The sequence below is a fragment of the Osmerus mordax genome, chromosome 3, assembly GCF_038355195.1.
Source record: "Osmerus mordax isolate fOsmMor3 chromosome 3, fOsmMor3.pri, whole genome shotgun sequence".
Lineage (NCBI taxonomy): Eukaryota > Metazoa > Chordata > Actinopteri > Osmeriformes > Osmeridae > Osmerus > Osmerus mordax.
Genome location: NC_090052.1, coordinates 18,336,708 through 18,361,269, shown reverse-complemented (window position 1 = coordinate 18,361,269; position 24,562 = coordinate 18,336,708). Strand labels below are relative to the sequence as shown.

Sequence of the window (24,562 nt, the reverse complement as noted above, 5' to 3'; positions counted from 1 at the left end):
AATTGTCCGGGATTTTTCACAAACTCAAATCTGGTCACCCTATACTAAAATGTATATTTTATTTATATGTATTCATAGAGAATGGATAGACTATATATTTAATTGTATTTATTTACATTTACTGTTTTATCATTGCAATGTTGTGATACTTAAGACAAAGCCTACATTGGTTAACTTGTCGGTTAAACCTCTTTTATTTCCGGTATTATGCAGACTATTATAAAGTCAATCGTTTATTCACCAAATGCAAATAGCCTACTTCTGAGCTCTTGTTCCAACTTCTACCATTTTGGGTCTGGCCCCATAGTTGGCACTGTCAGAGGAAGTGGTGAATTAGTTTCCTGCGCAGTTCCACAGAACACAGAGAGGAGGAGGGGTGTGCAAAGAAGGTTAGCCAGCGATTGAAGAAAATGGCGATCATGCAGGACGAATGCCTCCCTTCATAGATGCTGCAAATGCGTTGAATTTCTTTAGCCTTACAGCCGGCTTTCATTTCCACTCTGTTGCACTTTAAACTTTATGAGGTAAGACTCGTTTTTAGATGTCTTTTCTTAACATTGAGTGTTGCTTTTGTCAAGAATACGAGTTACGCAGCTAGCTGAGCGGGCGGAGATGAGCTTGGGGTTGCGTAGTTTAGTTTGCCTGCTGAAATGTGTTGTTGGCCATTAAGCTAACGCGTACAGTACACTGCAACATCTAGCTAGTTGTGAGTTGCACAGATAAAGAAACGCATGTGAATGGTAGTAGTAGTTTCTTCTCATTCGATTGCTATACAATGGAAAGGTTTGCGAGTATAGCCAGCATTTTATTTGACCGTGCGAATGACCCGGTCTGAAACTTACAGTAACTACTCTAGTACTAACAGCTAGCTAACGAACCAAGCTATGCTATTGCCCCCTAAATCGCGACGCTAGCTAGTCTACGTTTTTTTGCAGTATTTAATGTGACGTTATGCTTGCAAAGTCCTCCTAGCACTATGCAGCTTTTATAGATATTTATATAAAACACTACAATGTTAGCTCTTAGGTAGACTCATGTTATGGTAAAATAATTCCAATTTTAATCTCCGCTGGCTTCCTACCAAACGGTGTCGTTAATGTTGAGGGGAGAGTGCATTATGGTCGCTAAGCGATGGTACAAATTTCCCCACTCATTATCTGTGGTTTTTCTGTTTGGTGGCAATGGTTCTGAAACAGTCCAATTCTATGTTACAAAATCATTCAAGGGTACGGGAACGACCACCTTCATCGGTAGGCTAGCAGCGGTGCAGCCACGGTCGGCGTTCGAAGCTTGATCTCTTGACTCAAACCAGTACTTTTAGCATGCTAGCTACAGTAGCAGTTAGTGGATAGCAAGTAAGCTAGCTAACAATTCAGGATTTGTGCGCACTGGCAAGTTGACACCCTCTGTCGGTATGCTTGATATTTGTACTGCTAGCGATGATTTTACCTATCGTACAATTAATGAATTCTTGTTCGTTCCGAGTACTGTATACAAGCATATTCGAATATTGACTAAATTGTTTGTAATTTGCTTGCTAGCTATATCATTCTCCAGCCGTGCACAAATATCTGAGCCGAGGCCATGTTAAGCTGCAAGCCTGTCAGCTGGCTGGATAGTTAATGGCGACGAGGGAAGCGGACTTTAAGCGTCTACCTTGAATTCTCACCTCAGACTAGGCTACCGTAGGCATAGGTGCAAAGAGAGAATGCCTCAGTAAAAACACTGTGGTAACTGCCTTCAGTTTTCTTAGGGTTAGACCAAGTGTTGAGGTTTTGTAGGCGAAGTTAACGCTTCAGCACAATTTGCAAGCATTGCAGCATTTACATTTATTTGCCATTACGCCAGTCAATTGCTGTCCCTTTTAGTACATATGGTTATTGATGTCTTAAGTCTTGTTTCAAATCATTCTGCAACGTTCTAAACGGTTCGAGATATCCATTGCGCAATGTTGTCAGTCCTTAAATATGATGGGATTTTTTTTTTTTTTTTTAGAGATTTGGAATTGGAAGCTGTTGCCACCAAAGAAACTGAAGAGTTAAAACAGGTAAGCCTAACTCCCCCCCTCCCCACTGCTTTCACCTCCATGAATGAACTATTGATCTGGCTTCTTCTATGGCATTTTGTGTGTGTGTGATACAGAGCGAGGGAGTGAAAGAGAGAAAAAAATTGTGTGGGCCTGTGTGTTTATGCCCTTCTGGCCTTTTCTATTTGGGGGGTGAGTGTGTATACTGGAGTCTGCTAGCAAAGCCGCACCAGGGCAGCTGCTGCTTGTGTAAGCACATGCAGTTCCGTTTGAATTGAAGAGCCCAGGCTCAAAGTGCTGAGTAAGCTGTGCCGTTTTAAAAACGCTAAATGAAAACCGTCAAACTTTTTTTATTTTATTAGTATTCTTTTTCAAGGGCTGTTTGTTTTGCTCATTGTATTTGTACAGTATTTCCTGAGACAAAAAGCACCCCCCTACCTGTCCACACACACCCTAAAATTAGTGTTATATAGCCTCTTTAGTGTGAAATGAGGCTCTCAAACCTCCCCAATAACTTTCCTCTGTTCCTTGTAGCAGTTAGTTTAATCCTTAGTTTGTAGGATAAGTTCATTAATAATTCTCAGTTCAGCCTATCAGTATTTGTTCTCTGTCATAATACAATCAGGTTGATTATACTGCATTGTGTGGTTGATGGGCTTATTACTTGTCAAAATATTTGACGTTTCTAGTCCATTCCTGTTCCCAGCAGTGTGGTGATCATTTTTTCGATTTGTTGGGGCACTTTACTTTCACTTTCAGTCAAGTCAATACTATGACATGAACCATTCCCTGAGCTTGATGGTGATTTGTGAGATGATCTTTCCACTTGTACAATATTAATCACAACTTATTTCTGTAACACTGTGTTGGTGTAGTCAGTCATTCTTTCCTTGTAGATGTGACCATTGCCCCCTGACCATATAAAGCCACGCCTATGAAATACCAGAGAACAGGCTGTAAACAAAACACTCCAGTCATTTCCTCAGAGTACTGCTTTAGGGTGTCACTAACTGATGTCAGTTTCTTAGTGCAGACATTGGCAGTCAACTAGCCATTGTTTAGGCTACTTGAATCTAGTCTGTAGCTTGGAGCCCTGACTCCCACAGTTTCCTGGGTATTGGCTACCTTGTTTACACAATTGAGCCAAGCTGAGCTATAGGCTACATGTCCACCACAGCTGCAAGAACAGCGCTGATAAAAAGAAAAGAAAAGGGGGGCAACATTAAACTGAACGATCAAGGCTATCATGGTACCTTCGGTTCAATTTAGCACCATCGTGTGAAAAAGAGACAAGCCCCCACCCCCACACACACAAGCTCCTGCTCCCTAGACCCGACCTCTCTTGTGTGGAGGTTGACTCCTAGTGTCTAGCCTGGTCCAGGCCGTCAGCTGTGTCGGCGGTGCTGATTGTTGGCCACTCATAAACAGATGCCTTGGCCTTTGTGTGTGTTTGCTCTGGGAGGCCCCGGCTCTGTTGTTGAGCCGGCCATCTGCTGAAGCACTTCAGGCACCTAACCCTGGGGGAGGGGGATGGTGGGAGGGGGAGGGGAGGTTGACTTCCCTTCCTAACAGCTCCTGGAGGGAGGGGAGGGTGGTGGGTGACGTGATGTAGATGTCCTGTTGCGTTTTATCGTTTGGGAACCACCGACTGAGACGGGTCCCATGAGTCCTCGTGAGGACATGACGGCCCAACTGGAATTGAGTACATCCTAGACAACTGTCAAGTCCTGTAACTCGATTGGTCCAGATATTGGCATTAACCTTAAGGAAAACGGTTACGGAACAAATGATGTATCTTCTATGGTGTCATCGTAGCCATTCTATCGTGAGAGAGTTTTGGTTCTGTTTTGCCTGTGTGATTTTGTGCTAGGTTGCAGGTGCTCATGATGGTTGGTGTGTATGGCCATGACTTAACATGAGCAACACGTGGGATGGCACGGTTCGCTGTGGGCTGTGATTTGGTGAGCGTCTCTAGTGGGAGAGCTCTTTGAGCGTGTGTGTGTGACCCACAGAAGTGATTGTCTGTTTATAGGGTAGTAATTCAGCGCAGTAATCCTGTAAGGAGATTAGCAGCAGCTTTCTCCTGCTGTCTAATTGGCCTCCCTGCTGAGTTCATGTCACTGAACTAGACTGACCAGGAAGTTTTTGTGCTGACCACCTTCCAAACGGCACTGACCAGACTTGTGGTGACTGACCGGCCACGGTTCTGTGCCTTCTGACTGTTATCCTGCTCTGTTGATACGACTGTGCTACCAACCTGGACCATTACAGTACTGGCCATGGATTCAGTAGCTGCTCTCTGTATGTCACAACCTTCATCTGGGGCTGTGTTGAGACCATGGCTTTTAAGTGTCGTCCTGTGTTGTGGAAATCAACGACAGGGACTCACTGTTCTGAGTCCAGCTACCCCAGAAGAGTGCAGCCTCGGTAGGGTACACAGAGTAACACCTCCTCTTGATCTCACCTTCCACAGGGAACCCACCCACAGAACGAAGAACAGTGGATGGAAGAGAGAGAGCGAGTGAGAGAGACAGAAGCGTAAGAGAGTGAAGAAGCAGAATAAGACAACATAGAAGACTGGTCAACAGGTAAGGAGCTCCAAAGGGTCGAAGGCCAATCTCTGCCAATGCAAGGCCTTATATATCCACCATCCGGTTGCATGTCACGTCGCGTCCTTATGCCCGCCTCTGTTGTGACGTTCTGTGTCAACGTGGTCGACAGTCTGTGCGGTAGCCTTGCAGCCCCGAGTCCCCCTACGGCAGCAGAGTAGTAGGCCAGTCAGTGGGTGACCTGAACTAAGCTGAGCAGTGTATCAGTGCCATGTTTCCACTCAGGCCTGCTGTGGACACGCTGATAGGCCAGTGCAAGTCTTTATCTGTGACCTTGTCTCCTCAGGCGCCGTGCCAGGTTGGTTACTGTTTACTCCCCCTGGTGTGGCCAGGGAGCCCGGTAATACGATCCAAGCCGTGGTCTAGTAGTGAGAAGGGAGATTGGAGTCTAGGGAGAATCAGGTGGGCTGGTTCTGGAGTAAACACGTTTCTCTTTTAAGTTTCGAGGTCTGGGTTCCAGTCCCTGCCTTACCACTAGAAGGGGGTTGTGGAGGGACCCCCTGGCTGCTCTGAGACCAGCAGCTTGGGAACGAGGCTTATCTCATTCCCCCAGCTGGTCGGGGGTCCTCTTCATCCAGAACGCTGCTATAATCAGAGAAGAGAACCTGGGGAGACCTGCACGCACACAGACGACCACACACCCTCCTATAGAGGCCCCGTAGCCATGTCGGTCTGTGGAGCTTGTCCTTTCTGATAGGAGTGGTCATGGTTGGACAGAGAGAGATGGAGGCATAAGATGTGATAGTGATGTGATGTTCAGCTAAGCCTGGCCCAGAGGAATTGCCTTTTTCAGGATGTCACCATGACTACAGTTTTCCTCCTTGACAACAACAACTGTTCAGAATCCTCTGGATTCCGAATGTCAGGAGAATTCCCATCTCGATGACGTCATCACGTAGACGGCCTCGCGTAGTGACGCACGTGTTTGCGCACCAGCGGTGTTTGCCGATGTCGTCCCGCTATCCTATGCGCTAGCTTGTTGGCTTAAGCTCAAGATGTCTCTTGGTTGATGCAGCGTGGCCAAGAAAGAGAACGTGTTTCAGCAGGACCCACCAGTCCATTCCTCAACTAACAGCCCTGCTGCACTCTGCTTTCAACCAACAGGGAAGTAGATCCACTTGAGACAGAATTAAAAAAAAAAAGCTCTCCCCACCCAGTACAGTAGTTATACTCCACCCTCCATAGACTGTGTATGTCTGCCAGCCTCAGAGAGCAGGGTGCACACTATATAACCATAGACTGTCCTGTTTGAGTCATTGTTTGAGGCTCGGTGAATCACAATGGTTGTTTACATAAGTCTCCCTGGAAGGCAATTAAGTTCCGTATACCTGTTCTATTCTGTTCACCGCTATTCTCATCTCCCTCCTGCTCGTACTGTCTTTGTTGGTTTTTATTTTCTGCTGTTGGTCTGCCTGCAGGAGGAGGTCAACAGATATGGATTTTTGTTGTGTGAGCTGTCCTGGTTTTCGAGTTCAGTTTAGTACTCCTTTTCAGCGGTGCTCTCCTGAGTCGAGTCCCCCCCCCCATCAAGCCTGGATCCCGCCATGAGGGGCCTACCTGCAAAGCCCCATAAACACAGAAGCAAGCAGGCATGCGAGTGAGCTAGCGAGTGTAATTTGATAGGTTCAAAGTACTCTTTTTTTTTTTTATCGCACCGGGAAATAACCTCATTATTTCTCGCATGTTAAGAAAAGCTCCAGCAGCATTCCTTTCGAGCCATCAGAAATGACTGGCAGGTCAGGAACCTTTTCTCCTCTCTTCCCGCCTATTGGCTCGTGTTCTCTCTCTCTCCCTCCCCCCTTTCCCCCCGGTACTCGCTCTACCTCGGCTTTGCCGTGCACCCTGCCCCCCTCCCTCGTTCTCTCTCTTCGTAAGATGACACCCTCTGTCTGAGAGGCAGTCCTTGAGGTTCTTATGAAAGCCTGACTGTGAGCAGGAACACACTGTACTCCTGTGTGCTGCACACACACACACACACAAACACCATAACCAGCTACTCTGTATTTGTTGTTGCACCTCTCTTCCCCCTCTCTCAGGAATTTCCTCCTGTTCCTGACTGCAGGAGGTCGGGCCTGCCGTGTTTCCCGTATTCGACCTCCTCCTCCGCTGTCTGTCATAGTGCTTTCTTCATCTTTCTGTCTGTGGTTTTCTATCTACTATTGATATCCCGGGTTAATAGTTTAGCGGCGTGTCCCTCCTCCTGCAGTCAGTTTAGTCCGGGCCTTTCCCTGTACAAGTTCCAATCGAAGACGGTGTCCGCAGTTGTCGTGCTAAGATGCTGTCCTTCTGTGCAGCGCTCTGAACAGGCTAGCTAGCGCAGTTGCTATTTCAGCCAAGAGGTTATAAATAGTGTGTGCGGCTGTGAGCAGAGCTAACGTTGCTAACCTGCACAGAGAAAGGTCAGAACTCGCACACAAACAGAACCGTCATCTCACTCTAGAACATTCTCTACGTTTAGGTTTCTCCTGGTTTCCTGCCTTTTAAAAAAATATTCTGAGAATTATCCTCAAGCAACACTTCACTGTTGTTCTCGTTCTCTCTCTCTCCCTTTGCAGAGCAAGGCACAGGATGAAAACTGTAGTTTAAAGATAAATATTAAAGGGAGGGATAAAGAGAGACAGAAGTAGTTGCTGCTAGCACTGTTGTTTCTGCTTCAGTAAGTCTGGTCCTGTTCCTGCCTTGTCAGTGTTGAAAGCGATTATATAGGCTTTTCCGCTGCTATATTAAGCTGTATCTGTACTTTGTGATGTGATGGAAATGGGCTCAGTGCCTTGTAGAGACAGGACAAACAAGTGTTAATGAGGCAGTTTACAACTGCTACAATGGGATTGAGCACAACAATGGTAGGCTTACTAGGAGAGTGTGCCCTCCACAGCCAGTGCCTGACAGGCAGCCATTTTGAATGAGCATTGCGTTGTGGTTGTCGATGAACATGGGGGACGAGTTCTCTCCTCAGTAAACCACAGCTCTCTCTTACTAGTGTACCAGGATGAGATTTATCCTCGCACTTTTCGAATCCAAAAGTATTTCTCACACAACGTCAAAATGAACAGTCTTTATCTTTTTGGGCTTATTTTCTTTGTGCAGTCGGACACACACACTTTTTCCTAAGAGGGTTTGTTGCCATGGAGAGTTACTGCCTGCCCGAAGCCTGTCAGATTTATACATGTCATCCCCCTTCTGCAGCCCGGCCCGTAGTTGCCCCAATACCCCCAAACCTCTCCCCTACACACCATAGTTACCCCAATACCCCTACACCCCACACAGTGTGGAAGGAAGGGCAAAGAGGAGAAGAGAGAGAGAGAGAGAGAGGAATGTGAGTCCATTTGGCTGTGTCCACCCACACCTGTGACAGTAATGTTTATCTCTGCTCTGCTTTGAGAAGGGAGCCATGTTAGCGTGCAGACACACACAGGGTATTCTGTTCCTCTGCTCAAGGAGTGGAATTACCAGACCCCTGCTTTCCATCTCACTCTGCTGAGGAAGATCGCTATCACGCCACGGATACCCCTATTCTGTACTGCCTGCCGTGGCACGGAACAGGCAATCCTCACATTATTTCATGTCTTGATTAGGTCGTGCAAGTGTTGAGGACTTCCAACCAGACACAAAGGGCTTTTTATTCCTTTTAGCGCATAACTAACCTCGTTTTTTTTCTTCTCCTTCTTCCTTCTCTTCTTCATCTCTTCAGTGCCAGAACATATCAAGTGTAGGCAAAGACCTGAACCTTGGCCTGACAGTCGAAACCACATCCCCCCTCTATTAAACCCAGACGTACACGCACACACACCAAACACACACGTCCCAGCGTGCTCAGCAATGCCAACGGGGCTCCAGCCAGCTGCCAGCCTCTGTGCCCGCTCCGACAAGTCCCACTCCCTTTCTGCTGACCCCTGAGGGCCCTGACCCCCTGACCTGTGACCTCTTGACTGTCGCCCTGGGAACCAGAGAGCAGCTGCCCTCCACACAGCCAGGGGGCGCCCTGAGGGCCAGCGAGGGAGCGCAGCAGCGTGCCTCTCTCACAGGTAGACACACACACACACACAGCCTTCGCTGTAGGCGCTTTGAATCACTTAGACGCAGACCTAGACGAGACCAAAGATACAGCTGGAATGCTCTACTTTTATTCCTTCCTTCCTCATCTTGATCTGTCTATCTCTTTGTATGGTTGCACTGTTTGTCACTGTACCCTTGACATCTTGCACTCTTCTCTGTAACCTCCCCCTTTCACCCCCCGGCCTCCGTCTCTCTCTGCAGTGTGATGATCTTCCCTCTCTTGTTTCCTAGGCATGGCTCCCATTCGGGACTCGGTCAGCCACTCCCCTAACCAAACAGGTGACTACATGAATGTGTGCTTCTCTTCCCCCCCCCCCCCCCCCCCCCCCCTCTGCTCATGGGCTATACACCATCAATGTTAGTCATAAGGCCTCTCAGGACTAAGCCTGTTGTCTTGCATCCTTTTGTCTTCATACGAAATTCCTCGTGTTTGCGTGAACAGGTATCTAGCAGCGTTGAATAGTGTACGCAGGGATTTTGGGTTGACTGTTGTCGGTCAAAAAAACTCCAGTCTGACCTTGGTGACGATTTTGTAGTCATGGCATGTCTGGAGGGGGGGGGGGGGGGTACAAGAGTGGCAGAGTGGGAATGAGGGAGCAAATAATTGGCAGCCGTACAGAAAAACACCCAGGGACAATTGGCAGCCATCTTGTGTGTGTGTGTGTGTGTGTGTGTGTGTGTGTGTGTGTGTGCGCATGCCAGAGAGGGGGATGAAGGTTTTTTAACAAACTCAATCACCGGGCAGAACTATGTAGCTGGCCAGAGAAGAGAAGGGCCCATCTTTTATGCCTTACGACCAGGAACCAGGAAGTGGTTCAGTATGATGATGATGCTGTTGTTGGGAAATTAGCCAGGAAGACCCAACAAGACAAATGAGCTAGCAGGCACTCCTCTCCTCCCCTTCGCTCTTAGCTCCCTCTTGGCCGTCCCTCCCCCATCTCCTTAATGTCCTCCCTCTGTCTCCCCCCCCCCCCCCCCGTCCCAATCCTTTGGCAGGCAGTTAGATCACGCTGCGGAAACAAAATGGTGGCAGCTGTGTCTGGGTCGGGGGCCGGCTGGCGAGACTGGGAGGGTGGGCAGACAGACAGACATATGCAGTATTGCTATAGCAATATTCTTTCCCCCCCAAAATATGTCTAAGCATTGGGATGCTGTTTAGTCTTGTAAATGTACTTTATGCATTCATATTGTTTTGCTTCACTGCTTGAAGAAAACCATACGCTACCAATATTGACTCCCTAACCCTTTCCCTCCCCAGGTTTAGATCACCCAGGTCTGGATTCGCAGTATGAGAATTCTCCCTGGAGCTCTAGTTCTCCGTGCAGCGACAGCAACAGTAACTGGGGGAAGGTTCTAGTGGACGGCTGCAGCGACAAGACCTCCCCCGTCTGGCCCTCCATCTCCGGCCCCGCCTCCGGATCCGGCTCTGGCAGCGACCCGGAGCTCGCCTCAGAATGCATGGATGCCGATTCCGCCTCTAGCTCGGGCTCAGAGAAAAACCTCGCCATGATGGCTTCCTCCGCCGCCGTCGCCACCGTCAACGGAGACAGCAACGGGAACCGACAGATGGTCGTTGGAAACGGCGGCAGCAGCAACAGCTCCCACCACTCCTTGGCCGGCGCCGGCAGCAATAACGGGGACGTGACGGGCCCCTGGGGCCTCCCCAACGGCTCCACGCTAAGCACAGGCCCCAACACGGACGGCTCGGCAGGGAAGATGGCCGTCGACGGTAGCCACGGCAACAAGCTCAACAGCGCTTGGGGCGCCCCGGGCCCCTGCACCAATCACGGTGCCTGGCCAGGAATGCAGAACAATGGGCTCAACGGCCCCCACAGCCTTGTGGGTAACGGTGGCGGTGTCCAGCGTGCTCCAGACACCCAGGGTTTAAACGCTAAGCTAGGCCTGCAGGCTCCCCTGGGCTGGGGGGGCATGGCCGACAGCATGGAAGAGCCCGAGGGCAATGGTACAAACAAGGTGTTGGGCAGCAGCAACAGTGGTCAGCCTAACCTTAACACTGAAATGAATGGACCAAATAACACTACTACTACTAACACCATGACCTCTAGTTTACCAAACTCTACTGGTTCGGTGCAGATGAGCGAGCCCGGCTCAGGCCTCGGCTCCTGGGGCGGCGGAGGTGGTGGGGGACCCCATGCCCTCCCCAACGGTGCCGCTGTTTCCCAGTACTCCCACGGCGAGGGGGCTTTCGGTACGCCCTGGGGGGGCACAACCTACCCCGGAGACAAGGGCTCCAATGGAGACACTGTGAACCCCAACCCCTCCCTCCAACAGGCTGCCTCCCCCCAGCCCTCTGCTGCTGCTACTTATAAAAGTAATAATAACAACAACGCTGGGCCCGGCCCTCACTGGGACTCCAGCCCCACTAACCCCCCCACACAGAATCAGTCCTGGGGGGGCGCCTCCACCCCTGCCCCGGCAAACGGGATGGGTCCCCCCGCGGGCCTCCCTCGCCCCTGGGGGAGCAGCGCCTCGTCGTCCTCATCCTCCTCCTCCTCTTCCTCCTCCAATACTAAGGCCTCGAATGGAGAGTGGAGCGCCCCGCCGCCCGGCAGCACTCAGCATTCCAGCGAGATCAGCGGCCGCAAGGGGGGCACCAACGGCTGGAAGAGCCTCGAGGATGACGCCCTGGCCATGGGTGCGGGCGGGACGCAGGGCCCGCAGAGCGGGGTCGGAGGCTGGGGCCGATCTGGCGGCAGCGAGGGCAGCGGAGAGAGCTCCGGAGGCCGCAGCTCGGACAGGGACGGCCAGCGCCCCCGCCGCAGAGCCCCTCCCGCCGGGCCCCCCCCCGTTCAGCCCGCCGTCGCCCGCGTCGATGTGGACCCCCGCGTCCTTTCCAACACCGGCTGGGGTCAAACCCCCGTGCGCCAGAACACCTCTTGGGATGTGAAGCCTGCTCCAGTACCTGCTCCCAGGATGGAGGAGCGCAAGCCCAGTAATGGAGGCCCTAGTTGGGGCTCGACTGGCCAGTCAGTCCCCTCCCAGCCCAGCAACTCAGGGGGTTGGGGAGATGGGCCTGGAGGTCCAGGCAAAGACTCACCAGGGTCTGGCTGGGGGGAACAGAAAACCTCAGCTGGCTGGGGAGATGGCAAAGCCCCTGGGACCTGGGAAGATGGCCCTAGCTACAACAAGAGCAATAACACCTGGGGAAACAACAACAAGGAAGACAGGTCCAACACCTGGACCAATGCTCCCAAGCCCAAGCAGGACTGGGGTGCCCCCTCTGGCGGGGAGGGCTGGGGTGGAGGTGGAGGCCCCAGAGGAGGTGGAGGGGGTGGCAACAATCACTGGGAGCCCCAGAAGAGTGCAAGTTCTGGAGGCTGGGACGCTGACAGCGACCGCTCAGGGACTGGATGGGGCGAGCAGCCCAGGCCCAACAACAACTGGGGAGGCAGCGGAGGGTCCAACAACCCTGACCAGGGCAACGCTCCCAACTCCGGGTCTGGCTGGGGGGAACCCGCAAAACCCGTCTCCCAGAACAACCAGGGGTGGGGGGAGCCCTCCATGAAGCAGCCCAACCACACACCTCAGAACTGGGGAGATGCCCCCAAACCCTGCCCCTCCAACGAATGGGGAGGAAAGGGTCCTGATTGCAACCCAGGCCCGGGCCCAATGTCGAGAGGCCCCCCAGGGCCCCAGACCACCAACCCTGCCTCTGTCAAGCCAGCTGGCTGGGTGGGCGGGCCCGTCCCTCCCTCCCAGAAGGAGGAGGAGTCTACAGGGTGGGAGGAGCCATCCCCTGAGGCAGTCCGACGCAGGATGGAGATAGACGATGGGACTGCAGCCTGGGGAGACCCCAACAAGTACAGCGGAGGAGCCGTCAACATGTGGAACAAGAACAACCAATCGGAGCAGGGGGGCATGAGTATGAACACCCCCCCCCAGCCCCAGCCCCAGCCTCAGCCCCACCCCCAACCCATGCAGCCCCCGCCTCCTCAGAACATCATGACTGGCAAGGACAAGAACTGCAGCCCTAGTAAGTAGACTTAAACATACGCACAGACTCTGCTCAAAATGTATGAGCTGGTATAGGCAAACATTTGCTCGTTATGTGAAGTGTTTTGGCAAAACTTTCTCAGTTTAAATTAAATTTAAACTGAGTCAGATTCTGTAACCTACACGTCAACTATGTTCTGGTTACCTATATGTATACACGATGCTGGTACATTCAGTTGCACACCAATGTAAACACACTCGCTCACATAGACGTTTTCTCATCTTCCCGCGTGTGTGTGTGTGTTGAGGGCTTTTTGTAAAATGCAGGTTGAGTCATCCTTCTGGAATGTTCTGAACATCGATTTTCGCTCTCTGTGCTGCTGGTGCAAGTGCGGGCAGAAACACAGGCTTTTGTCTGTCCTGAAAGGGAGAGAGTTCCAGAGAGGCGAGAGAGAGAAAGAGAGCGAGAGAAAGACAGATGGACAGGCAGACAGACATGGAGAGTTCCAGAGAAAAAGTGTGTGTGTGCGCGATTGTGAGAGAAAGGGGCAGGGAGAACCAGGGCCAGCCCTCCAGCGCATGTCCCCAGTGGTAAGCTATAGAGATGTCGTCAGAGGCCCGCATTACTGAACTCTCCCCTCCAGTCAGATGAGATTTACAGTTTCATTTCGAAGCACAGTGGAATGACGATAGGCTCCTGCATGGACATCAGACATCTTTTAAAAAGTGGGAACACTTCGAATCCAAGTTACAGCTATTCAGAGACTAGAAAGTGAGAACAAGCATCCCAGTCTTTCCCCTGGGTTGTTCGGGAAGGGGGGGGGGGACAGGTTTGTTATAGTGATACTCGGGAAGGGGGGGGGGGGGGGGGGTGTAGGTCACATGTTTGACAGCAGAGAGGATGGAGAGCCAGGATCAAGGCTATTTATACTGAGAGGTATCTCTGGCATGTTCCTTACGTCACCAGATGGAGAAAGTGTAAAGTACTGGGTGGTCGGCTGTAAGCAGAGCCCTAGACACCACACGCACACCCCTTACTCTGAATAAACAAAGCTTACATAAGCTTCATGGTTTGATAGGGTTCCCCAGGGCTCCAATCAGGGCTCACTCCTACCAGCCAATCGCAGAGCCAGAGCAGTTCCTCTGAACTTCTAGAGATGTTGAGCTGGAACATAAGCTGTCAATGACTGCTGCTTCAAACAGGTTCTACATGAAACCACCGTCTAGGCAACACTTTTAAATGATTGTGGTGTTGAGTCTGTCCCTCTTCAGCCGAGTGTAGCAACAGCCGGGGTCTGGTGGTGTGTGTGTGTGTGTGTGTGTGTGGGGGGGGGACAAGTAGTCTTGGACGAGCAGGGACCTGCTGGCAGATTCCCCACATGTAGTCTTCCTTCCTCTTCTCAGCTAGCAGCATGAGAACATGCGTTGACACCCGAGCGTGGTTGCGTGTCTCTCTGGTGCCCTGACAGGGTCCGCGCAGGATGGGACTGTTCTAGCCTCCTGCATCTGACCCAGGGTGGGCAGGAGAAATCTGCTCCACTTGTTCGTCCACACACACAACCTCTCGTCTACCATCGGCCTCGCGTTTGACAGCGATGGTTTTCTGTACATTGTCGTTTTTAGCGTTGGTTACTTTATGTAAATGAGTGTGTTGTAAGTGAATGTGTGTCTCCCCCCACTCTCTCTCTTCCAGGCTGGGCTGAACCATACGGAGGGCCCCAGAAGGGGGAGTCCTCGTGGGGAGAGCCGGCCGGCCCTCCAGTGTCTGTGGACAACGGTACATCGGCCTGGGGCAAGCCCATGGATACCTCCTCCACCTGGGAGGAGCCGGGCTCTGGCTCTGGAAGAGACAGAGACAGGGAGAGGGACAGCTCCAACACCTGGGGAGGAAGCTCCGGGCCTGGGACACACAACCACCACAAGCCCGGTGGGTGTTCTGGCGCACATGTACACAAACACAATTGTGGATGGAAGTAATGGGGGGGGGTGTACGTGTATTTCCGCACCTTTTGGACTTGTTTTCCGCTCTGTTCTGACTCTCCATCCCGCCGTGTGTCCGCGTCCCAGGAGGAGTGAAGCCTATGGAGCGCTGGCACGGGGAGGAGGTGTCCATGGGGGGCTGGGAGCCTGAGGAGGAGGTGGAGATCGGCATGTGGAGCCCCCCCAACCAGGACAACAGGGAGCAGAACAGCTGGAACTACATGAAGAAGGTTCCTCCCAAGGTAAGCTCCTGATGGCCCCACCTCTGATTCTGGTCCGCCGGTGAGACGTGTCGTGGAGTGGCCGGCCTGCTTGTGGTTGGTTGAGGTTGGCGTGGTCGCTCTTTAGAGTGTGGGACCCTCTGTCATATTCACTTGTGGTTCTCGGTGCGTGTTCCAGATGAACAAACCAGTGAGCAAGCAGGAGGACACCTGGATGAATCCGTTCGTCAAGCAGTTCAACAACATGAACTTCTCTGTGAGTGTCGCATGTGCTCACACACACACACACACACACACACACACACACACACACACACACACACACAAACAAACATGTACATACTCGAATACAGTCGAAAAAACCGGTGTTGACGTTTGTTTTTTTTCTCTCATCCGCAGAGAGACTCCCCTGAGGACTCCATGAAGAGCAATAAGATGGAGATGGGTGGAGGTGAGGCTAGGGATTGTTCTACCATAGGAACCACTGAACCAAAACACCAGAAGCAGAATAGACTGTCACCTTTAACTCAACAGCACCATCGCATAGCTAGAACCACAACAACAATCTTCCAACACTGTGGGGCTTATCCCCAGGCTAGAGGAATGGTACCAGCGTCTCTGGAGAGCTGGGGGAGGGGCTACGAGGGGGTGCCTGGCTGTAATACGGTGTGCGTTGTGCCCTCCCAGGGATGATGTCAGACAAGCGCATGGATGGAAGCATGGGCGAGTACAACGGCGTGATCGGCAAGACCCCCGGCTCTCGCCACCAGATCCACAAGGAGGTGTCCATGGAGCGCAGCCCCTACTACGACAAGGTACGGCCACGCAGCCATGTTGGTGTTCCTGCTGCAGCACGGCTGTGTGTGTGTGTGTGGCGATGGTTTCTGGCTCCGCGTTGCCCCCAAGTGGTGGCAGAGTGTACTGCACGTTGCCGGCTACTGAGCGTCGTCACCCTGCGAAGGGGAACGGTCATTGTTTTAATTGCGTGACGAGCAGTGTGTCGGAGCCATGGGTTTGCCCGTTTGTAATTGGTTCCCCGTCGCTCCGCTAGCCAGTTATACTTGAAGTGCCCTGCCTTAGCACAGGGGTTTGGCTTGACTGCGTCGAGCTGCCGCTTTTCCCTGCTGCTTTACTTTAATACTGCTCTTCCTTTCATCCCTCTCTTCCTACCTCCCTGTCCGGCCATCTCTTCCTCCTCCTGCCTTGTCTGTTCTTCTGGCTGCCGCTGTGCCTCCTGTCCCTCTGTGCTTGCCGTCCGCCTGGCTTTGCCTCCGCAGCGCTCCCTGTCCCCTGCTGCTTACGATAGCTCCGCTTCCGACGAGCTCTCCTCCAATCAAAGCATGAGCTTTTCCCCTACCAACACTGCTCAGCCTATCCCCTGTCACGGCTCCGTGCAGGCTCACGCTCACCCTAGCTCTGGGGCCGGTAGGCAGGTGAGTGGCTGTTAAACACTGCCGTCTCGTGTGTGTGCTCCCTTGTAAGCGGCAACGGATGTCTTTTTCTTTTTTTGGAGCTTGCTTTCACAGACCGGACCAGAGGTCTGTAAATGTGGCATTAACACGTGTGTGTGTGTGTGTGTGTGTGTGTGTGTGTGTGGTGTGTTTCCAGAATGTAAACCCCATGTTCAGTGGCAGTACTGCAGCACAAGGCCGAAACGGCCCCCAGCCCCCGGCCCAGTCCCTCAACTCAGCCCAGCCCAACCTCCGCAACCAAGTGCCTCCACCAATCCTGCCCTCTCAGGTAAGACACTCACACCCAGAACACTCTGGCGTTACCTATGCTGTTTGATTGAACACATCGAATGCCCTCCATTGTTTCCATATACTTATTTTATTTTTCCCTTTCTCCTCTAGGTCCCTCCATCTCTTTTGAAGTATCCCAACAGTAACGGTCTGAACCCCCTGTTTGGGCCACAGCAGGTGGCTGTTCTCAACCAACTGTCCCAGTTAAACCAGCTGTCTCAGCTCAACCAGATCCAGCAGTTACAGGTTGGCTTCCTTTTGACATCTCATGGTTTTTGTTGATGCCTTCTAGCGCTTAACTGGATGCTGACTTGACGACTGCTAGTCCTGATTCATCTTCCATCTCTTTCACCCTGTGTCCCCCCCCTTTCTCTCTCTCTCTCTCTCTCTCTCCCTCCTTCTCTTTCTGCCCATCTCTCCATCTCCAGCGCCTCCTCCTCCAGCAGCAGCAGCAGAAAGCCCAGAGCCAGAGGCCCATGCCTGTGGGACGCCAGCAGGACCAGGTACGAGTCCTCACTCTCACTCATATGGAGGGTCGTCTGTATTTATACCCTCCGTTTCCCCTCTAACCCCTCCCTCTCCCCGCTCCCTCGCAGAGTCGTCAGTCTATGATGCAGCCCCCGAGGCACCTCGACCCCTCCCTGCTGAAACAGGCCCCCATATCCCACCAGCCCCTCAAGCTCTACATGGACAACTACATACCCCAGAACCTCCCAGAGCTTCAGAAGGACCCTGGCTCCATGAACTCCTTCTCCAACTTCCCTTTAGGTAGGCGGCCACTGTTGCCCGATGGGAAATGTGTTCTTCCTGGGCTGTCGAGTCTTGTCTCCAGTAGTTGTTGTACTACTTGTTGCCAGTAGTTTGATTCAAAGACATACCACAGTGAAACGCTATTGCAACTTTATTCATCGTCCTCTCCCCTTTTCTTGCTCATCCAGGCTCGAACTCTAACATGAATGTAAACATGGACATGGGCAGTGGGGGGTACAAGGAGCCTCAGTCCCGTCTGAAGAAGTGGACAGCCATGGACATGTCTGTCAACTCTCCTCTGGACCAGAACAGCAAACCTGGTCAGTCTTAAGGAACTGGCTAGTTTCATATGCAAGTGTAGATGCGTGTTGGGCATTGTGTGTGATGCGCGTCCGTCTCTGTCTCCAGGTGCTATGTCGTCTGGGCTGCGTCTGGAGGACTCTCCCTTTGGTCCGTATGACTTCCTGTCTACTGGCCCTTCCCCCCTCAGCCCTCCCGGCCAATCAATGGGCTCAGTGGGCGACGGCTGGCCACCCCGTGCCAAATCCCCTCACGGAAACACCAATGTCACCTGGCCCCCAGGTATACACAAACGCACACTTTTTGTCATCCGTTCCTCATTGACAGACACACACACACCGTTACGCAGGGACACACCCTAACGTGCCCTCGTCTGGTGTGTTCTCAGAGTTCCGTCCTGGCGAGCCCTGGAAAGGTTACCCCAACATTGACCCTGAGACTGACCCCTTCGTGACCCCTGGCAGCGTCATCAACAACCTCTCCATCAACACCGTCCGCGACGTCGACCACCTCAGGGACAGGAACAATGGTTAGACACACACACTTCTCTCCGAAACTGAAATGTCTGATGTAATGTGTATCGCAGAGTGATCAAACATTTCATTCCAGCAATAACACGCGCACACACGTGCATTCACACATCCATGTTTTTTGCGTGAAGTTCTAGCTGACCCTGTGTGCGCGTGTGTCTTTCCCAGGGCCATCCTCATCACTGAACACCACGATGCCTTCTAACAGTGCCTGGTCATCCATTCGTGCCTCCAGCCACAGCGGTTCCCTCACCAGTACAGCACAAAGCACTTCAGGTATGTTCCCCTCCGTGGGCTCAGAGCGCGGGAGCTTAGAGGGTGGGGATGGGTGCAAGCAGCACATGGGTCGGATCGTGGGACTCATTTCTTTCCTTCTCTTTCTCGCCCCCTTGCTCTCTGTCCCCTCTCACTCCTCTCTCCCTTACCCTACTCCTCTGCCTCCTTCTCTCTGTCCCCTTCTCTCTCTCTCTCTCTGCCTGGTCTTCCCCTCTCGCCCCTCTCTCCCTTACCCTACTCCTCTGCCTCCTTCTCTCTGTCCCCTTCTCTCTCTCTCTGCCTGGTCTTCCCCTCTCCAGCCAGAAACAATGAGTCCAAGTGGTCTCCCGGAGGTTCTGTGTCCAACTCCTCGCTGGCCCATGAGCTGTGGAAGGTCCCTCTGCCCCACAAGGGTCTGTCTGCCCCCTCCCGGCCTCCTCCCGGCCTGACCGGACAGAAGCCCTCCTCATGGGACAACGCCCCCCTGCGCATGGCTGGCTGGGGCTCCGACTCCAGATACACCCCCGGTAAGGGACCCAGCCTGTGGGGGTGAATGTGTGTTGGAGCTGTTGCTCCTGCGGTGAGTAACCTGGCTCTCCTCTCTCCCTCAGGGTCCAGTTGGGGGGACAGCAGCAGCTCAGGGAGAACTAATTGGCTCGTTCTCAAGAATCTCACACCTCAGGTAGCTCCTCCCCGTCTGTGTCACACACCCTCTCATAACCATTACCGACAGCTCCGGCCGTCTTGTTTGACCCGTGCCCCCATCTCCACCCCCCAGATTGATGGCTCCACCCTGAGGACCCTGTGTATGCAGCACGGTCCTCTGATCACATTCCACCTCAACCTGCCCCACGGCAACGCTGTCGTCTGCTACAGCTCCAAGGAGGAGGCTGCAAAGGCGCAGAAAAGTCTGCATATGTAAGGGGGGTTATATATATACACACACTCACTCACTCACTCACTCTCTGACAGTCATCTTCATAGTATATCCATGGTTTTTCTCACACACCAAATTGTATAGTACTCAACACTTTCTCCTTTCAGTCAATTATTCCCCTTTTCTTATCCTCACCTCCCGCTCTTTTCCCCCCTCTTTCTCCACAGGTGCGTTTTAGGGAACACTACTATTCTGGCTGAGTTTGCAAGTGAAGATGAAATCAACCGTTTCTTTGCACAAGGTCAGTCTTTGGCTGCTGCATCCCCAGGCTGGCAGGCTATTGGCTCCTCACAGAGCCGCATGGGCGGCGCCATGGAGGGGTCACACCCTTTCTCAAGCCGTGCTCCTGAGCCCAGCCAGTGGAATAGCAGCGACATCCACAGCTCCTCCCTTTGGGGTGGGCCTAACTATTCCACTAGCCTATGGGGGAGCCCTAGTGGCAGCGAGGGCGGGAGGATCAGCAGTCCCTCTCCAATCAGCTCCTTCCTCCCTGTTGATCACCTGACAGGGGGTGGGGACTCCATGTGAATCACCTGTCACTCAAGCAAGGGGGACCCTCAGAGTCAGAAGAGAATCATAATCACAAGAGAAAGTATCACTCAAAGACAAACAAAAAAAAAAAGATGTAGAAAAACGCAATGGCACTAGTTGGACTCTTTCTCACTTACAGATATACAGCGGGGTTTCCCCTGTGGAAAATAAGTTACGTTTCTCTCTGCACATATGTCCACTTTGTTTTAGCCCAAAAACATATCAGTTGGAATACTTGAATCACGCAGGCCAATTCTATAATGTGAAAGGATAGATATACGCTTCCACTTAGTGCTCTTTCAGACCGAAAAAAAAAAAAACTTCAATCGAGCTCATTTATGTTTATTCATCATGTTTATTTGAATTCCAATTCTTTTATTTTTATTATTTGCATTTGTTTGCTGACAATGTTGGAGTCTGAGCTTTTTTAACTTTGCACTGAATGTGGTTTTTCTCAGTATATATAATCTGCAATATAGAGGGAGCAGCCAGTTTTCCAGTGTAGCTGTTTACTCATGGAGGTCCTTACTGTGTGTGTGTACTTGAATGAGTGTTAGTGTGACTGAGTGTGTGTGTGCGCGCGCTCCTCTCTGCCTTGGCACGCCTACCTTACCGCGGTGTCGTGGAGATCAAGATCAACAGATAGTTATTAAAGAAAAAATGCTGATTTAGGATTATCTGATGATATTAAAGTGACATTAAAAGTATTGCACCAATTTTGTGTTTTAAAACTAAAGAACGTGAGCTCTGCAGTGCAAAGAACTGTAGCCGCAGCTGGGACTAGCAAGCCCCTCCCACCAGCCATGGGGGTGGGGACTAGTAGGCCCCTCCCATCAGCCATGGGGGGCGGGGACAAGCAGGCCCCTCCCACCAGCCGTGGGCAGGGGGGGATCAGCACTTTCAGAATAGGCTTTCAATGTTGTTTTGGAGGTGCCACACTGCAACCTCTTGTTTACAAGACTTAGGAGGGGAAACGTGTGTTCATTCTTCCATCATTTTAAAACAAAAAAAAAAGGAAAAAATATACTAAAAAAAGTTTAAAATGCTGTTCAAAAAATCGTACAAAAAAATTATAAATACTGAAAAAAAAACAAAAAATAATGTGTTGAGGATGAAGACGATGCTTTGTATCTCTGGGAATTCGGATCAGTGTTTTGGCCATGGCGTTGGTTGTTTGACCTATTCCTCTCGTCTGCTAAATAACCAGCAGTGGTTCTCAGGAAATCAAGCCAGTTTTCCCCCCCTTGTAGATAGATACTCCTCGTAGGAAGAAAAATCCAACTTTTAGCACTGAAAACTACTTATAGGTCTGTAAGTTTTTCTCTGCCAAATAACTGCTTTAAGCTGGAGAAGCTCGACACACTGCTGTCCAATATGCTGTCTTCTACTGGAGGTCTGGGGCTGGAGGTGGGTGGCAGAATCAGAATGCTCCCTCACTCCTCTCCTTTTCTCCGCTCCACTGGTGTGATCAGTGAGAGTAGTTTGTGACTGACTGTCAGTGGAAATGTCCTGTCAGACTGTAACCAAGAAAAAGCTGAATCTATGCATACTGTAGCCACTCACAAGGCCTACAGAGGGGCTTTTTCTGTCCATGTCACAAGTCAAATGTTTTAAATGTTTCAATAATTAATTAATGCGAAAATACATCTTGTTTCGAATTACTCATTGCCACAGATGGTGTTGGAAAAAAAGGAAAGAAAAAGAAAAAAAAATCTTGTTTTTGTTGGTGATGATAATATTTTAACAGTGCAAAAGTCGTCCACATTTCATTGCCTTGATTCTAATTGTGTCCGAAGATGCAACAAGTCAAGTGGCTTTTACCTGTTTACAACTAGAATATGATTGTATTGTGTACTGTTTGGTTTGTGCTGATCTGAAGTTCCTGACCTGACAATGAATACGTCTATGTGTGTTAGGCTGCTCCACACCGGCAGGTGTGTGTGTGTGTGTCTGTCTGTGTGTGTGTGTGTGTGTGTGTGTTTGTTTGTTTCACTGCAGGGGTCGGGTGGGTCGTTCCTGGTGACTCAGCGAGGAGTGGGAGGGATAGTGTGGGTGGGTGGAGGAATGGTCTGAAGGGGTGAATGTAATCCATCGGTGGTAGTTGAAAATACACCCATTTGAATAATGTACATAGATTTACCGACTATTTACAATATTGATTGTTTAGTTACAATGATGCACAATTTGTGAAAAGCTTCAAAGAGAGAGCGAGAGATGTCAGCATTAGGCGAAGCCATGGACCTTAATTTCTTTTCTTTATTATTTTGTGTGTAAAGCTGTTCTCTCCAGTAGTTTTCTTTCAGTAGAATTTGCTAGTTGTGTTAAGTTATCCGTATTTAATGACTTAAAAGCATAGTACAAAACCCTTGAGTATTACCCTGACTTGATAGTGGTGTGTGCCAGTATTGAACCATATAAGTAACTGCTCTACCAAATATAATTCAATCAAAAAGATATGTTTACTTAATTCCAGATCTTGCTTATATCTCACTTTTGTTTAACAAATGTTATTAAGTGGAACATTGGAACCAGGTTGTTTTTTCTAATAACTTTATTGACAAATTGAACTGAGGAGCCTTGGATTTGCACTTGGTGTATTTATAGCTTGACAAGAGTGAAGAGGTTAGGAGGAGGTCAGGGTGCTCTGTCTGTCAGACAGGGAGAGGGAGAGAGATGGCTGAAGCTGAATCAGTATACAATTGACTCCAGGGTGAAGTTGGTCCTGTGGCACAGACCTGGGGTCAGTTTGCCCTCCCCCAGTCGGAAACTTAACTCAAGACTGACCCCCCCCAACCCTGAGTCCAGGGCCCTCCTTGCCCTGCTCCTAGAGAAGGGACTAGCAGCCTCTTCTGAGGCATCCACCCCTTTCATCCATCCCCTCTCTGCTGTTCTGCTGTCCAACCCCATGGTTGTTCATGGTCTCTCCCTGCTTAGTGTAGTCCAGTCTGTTTACCGCTACTGGGTTTTTGGACAACCCGGTCTCTCACAGACGCTGTTAGTGTGTGTGCTTGTGCGTGTTCATTTTTGAACTCACTGTCATGCCAAATTGAGGAGGGTGCGAGGGAGGAAAGGGATTGATTGCTAGGTTTTTTGTGTGTGTGTGTGTAGAAGCTGGACAATGTATATGCTTGAAATGTCATTTGCAAAAGGATGTTGTGAGGAATTGAGATAAAAACTTAAAACCATGAGCAATGTACAATCCCCATCGCTGCCTAGCAGCCTGTATGAAGGCCAGGTGTAGGGAAGGGAGGAGGGGGCCTGGCCTGTGATACTATACTACTTTTGTATTTAAAAATGTTGTCCTTTTTCTGACTTGCTATCCTGTGAGCAAATACTATATATACACCCATGTCTATTAAATAATGGTTCCTACTGTCCAACAATGCGCTAAGGCAATTTGACTTTACAAAAACTGTGAGTTTATGCTGTCTTTGTCATTTTACATTTAGTATACACGAACCCTGAAAAGCTTTAGTCTAACCAGCACAAAGACTCGGGGTAAGGGGTGGGGGGGTTGAGGGTCAGGGAGGGAGGGGCGGGAGGGTTTGGGATGGGCCTCAGAGAGACTATGCAGTGGAGTTCAAATCCAGGCTTCCATGTCCATGTGGGTTTGCTTTCCCTTATCCCAAATAGACCACAGACGCGACGGGATCCCAATTATCTCTGAAACACGTGTTGTGCCATTGTTCAAACTAATAAACCTTTATTACCTAGAAATCATCGGCCAGTTGTAGCAGAAAGCGCATTAGGATTTGCAATGTCCTTCTCACAGCATCCCTCTGAATGATTACAGAAGGGACTAGTGAATCTGCAAATTTTCAACTACAACTTTTTGTATAGAGATTCTATCAGACAAGAGGAAGGATGAGTAGATTGCTCACTTGTAACCTAAATGCACATTGCTTCTGGGAGACTGTTTAAAAAGTATGTATAGAAAATGTAAACAGTCTATAATTACATACCAACTTAAATGAACAGGAAGTACTTTTCATTGTCTTCCTGGGGTCATCTTAGGATTTTATCTTTGGGGAACTGCACTTTTTGAAGGACAATCCTTATTAGTATGGGTATAATTGAGAAATCGAAGTCGCCTGATACAAGGTAGAAACCAACTCCAGTGTATTCTAATGAATGTCTCCTCTGATGCTGTCATTTTGTTTTTATTTGATCCTTTTCCCCACTTTGTTGCTTGTTTTTTTTTTTCTTCTTTTTTTCTTGATTTTAGTGCTCTTAAGAGAATCTGTAATGAGGTGTAGACTAGTAGTTTGTAGGTCCTCTGTTAGTTGTACTTGTAGACTGATAACTGTTTGTAACCTTCTGACCCTGTTGTCGGATTACAAAGCTGTATAACTTGGGTACAACCCTCAATAAAAGACTAACAGTGATCCACCCGTCCTGCCTGGCACCTCTGTGTATTTTCTATTCTACTTTCTTAAAGCTGCACATATTAAACATGGTTGACATCCAACCAATAAGTGATAAGGCAGTAAATGTATGCCTGTATTATTCCAGTTAGGTGACGAGAAACTGGTTTAACGCACGCCTCGGTACGAATACCACCCAAGCCCCTGAAGCTCTTCAGTGGCAGAGCAAGTTGCCATGTTGAGGTGGTTGTTGCGTTCAGAAGAGCAGCAGTGTGAGAACCTGGGTGTGGGTAAGATTTGGAGGAAG

The 24,562-nt window shown here is 50.4% G+C and overlaps 1 protein-coding gene across 2 annotated transcripts; it reads left to right on the top strand.

The window, feature by feature from the left end:
- The first annotated feature begins 404 nt into the window (after positions 1-404).
- LOC136940393 (trinucleotide repeat-containing gene 6A protein-like) lies at positions 405-24,282 on the top strand. 2 transcript variants are annotated; one of them, XM_067232521.1, is made up of 23 exons: positions 405-524; positions 1,996-2,047; positions 4,500-4,614; positions 8,327-8,660; positions 8,923-8,970; positions 9,950-12,685; positions 14,339-14,572; positions 14,713-14,867; positions 15,025-15,102; positions 15,246-15,297; positions 15,534-15,661; positions 16,455-16,586; positions 16,700-16,834; positions 17,017-17,091; positions 17,185-17,356; positions 17,527-17,658; positions 17,747-17,920; positions 18,027-18,167; positions 18,337-18,444; positions 18,744-18,950; positions 19,035-19,105; positions 19,202-19,341; positions 19,528-24,282. In XM_067232521.1, exons 5-23 carry the CDS (start codon positions 8,925-8,927, stop codon positions 19,886-19,888), a joined length of 5,277 nt encoding a protein of 1,758 aa, XP_067088622.1. In that variant the 5' UTR covers positions 405-524; positions 1,996-2,047; positions 4,500-4,614; positions 8,327-8,660; positions 8,923-8,924; the 3' UTR covers positions 19,889-24,282. The 2 variants fall into 2 exon arrangements, with proteins under 2 accessions (XP_067088622.1, XP_067088624.1); XM_067232523.1 differs by lacking the exons at positions 4,500-4,614; positions 8,327-8,660.
- Positions 24,283-24,562: the final 280 nt, after the last annotated feature.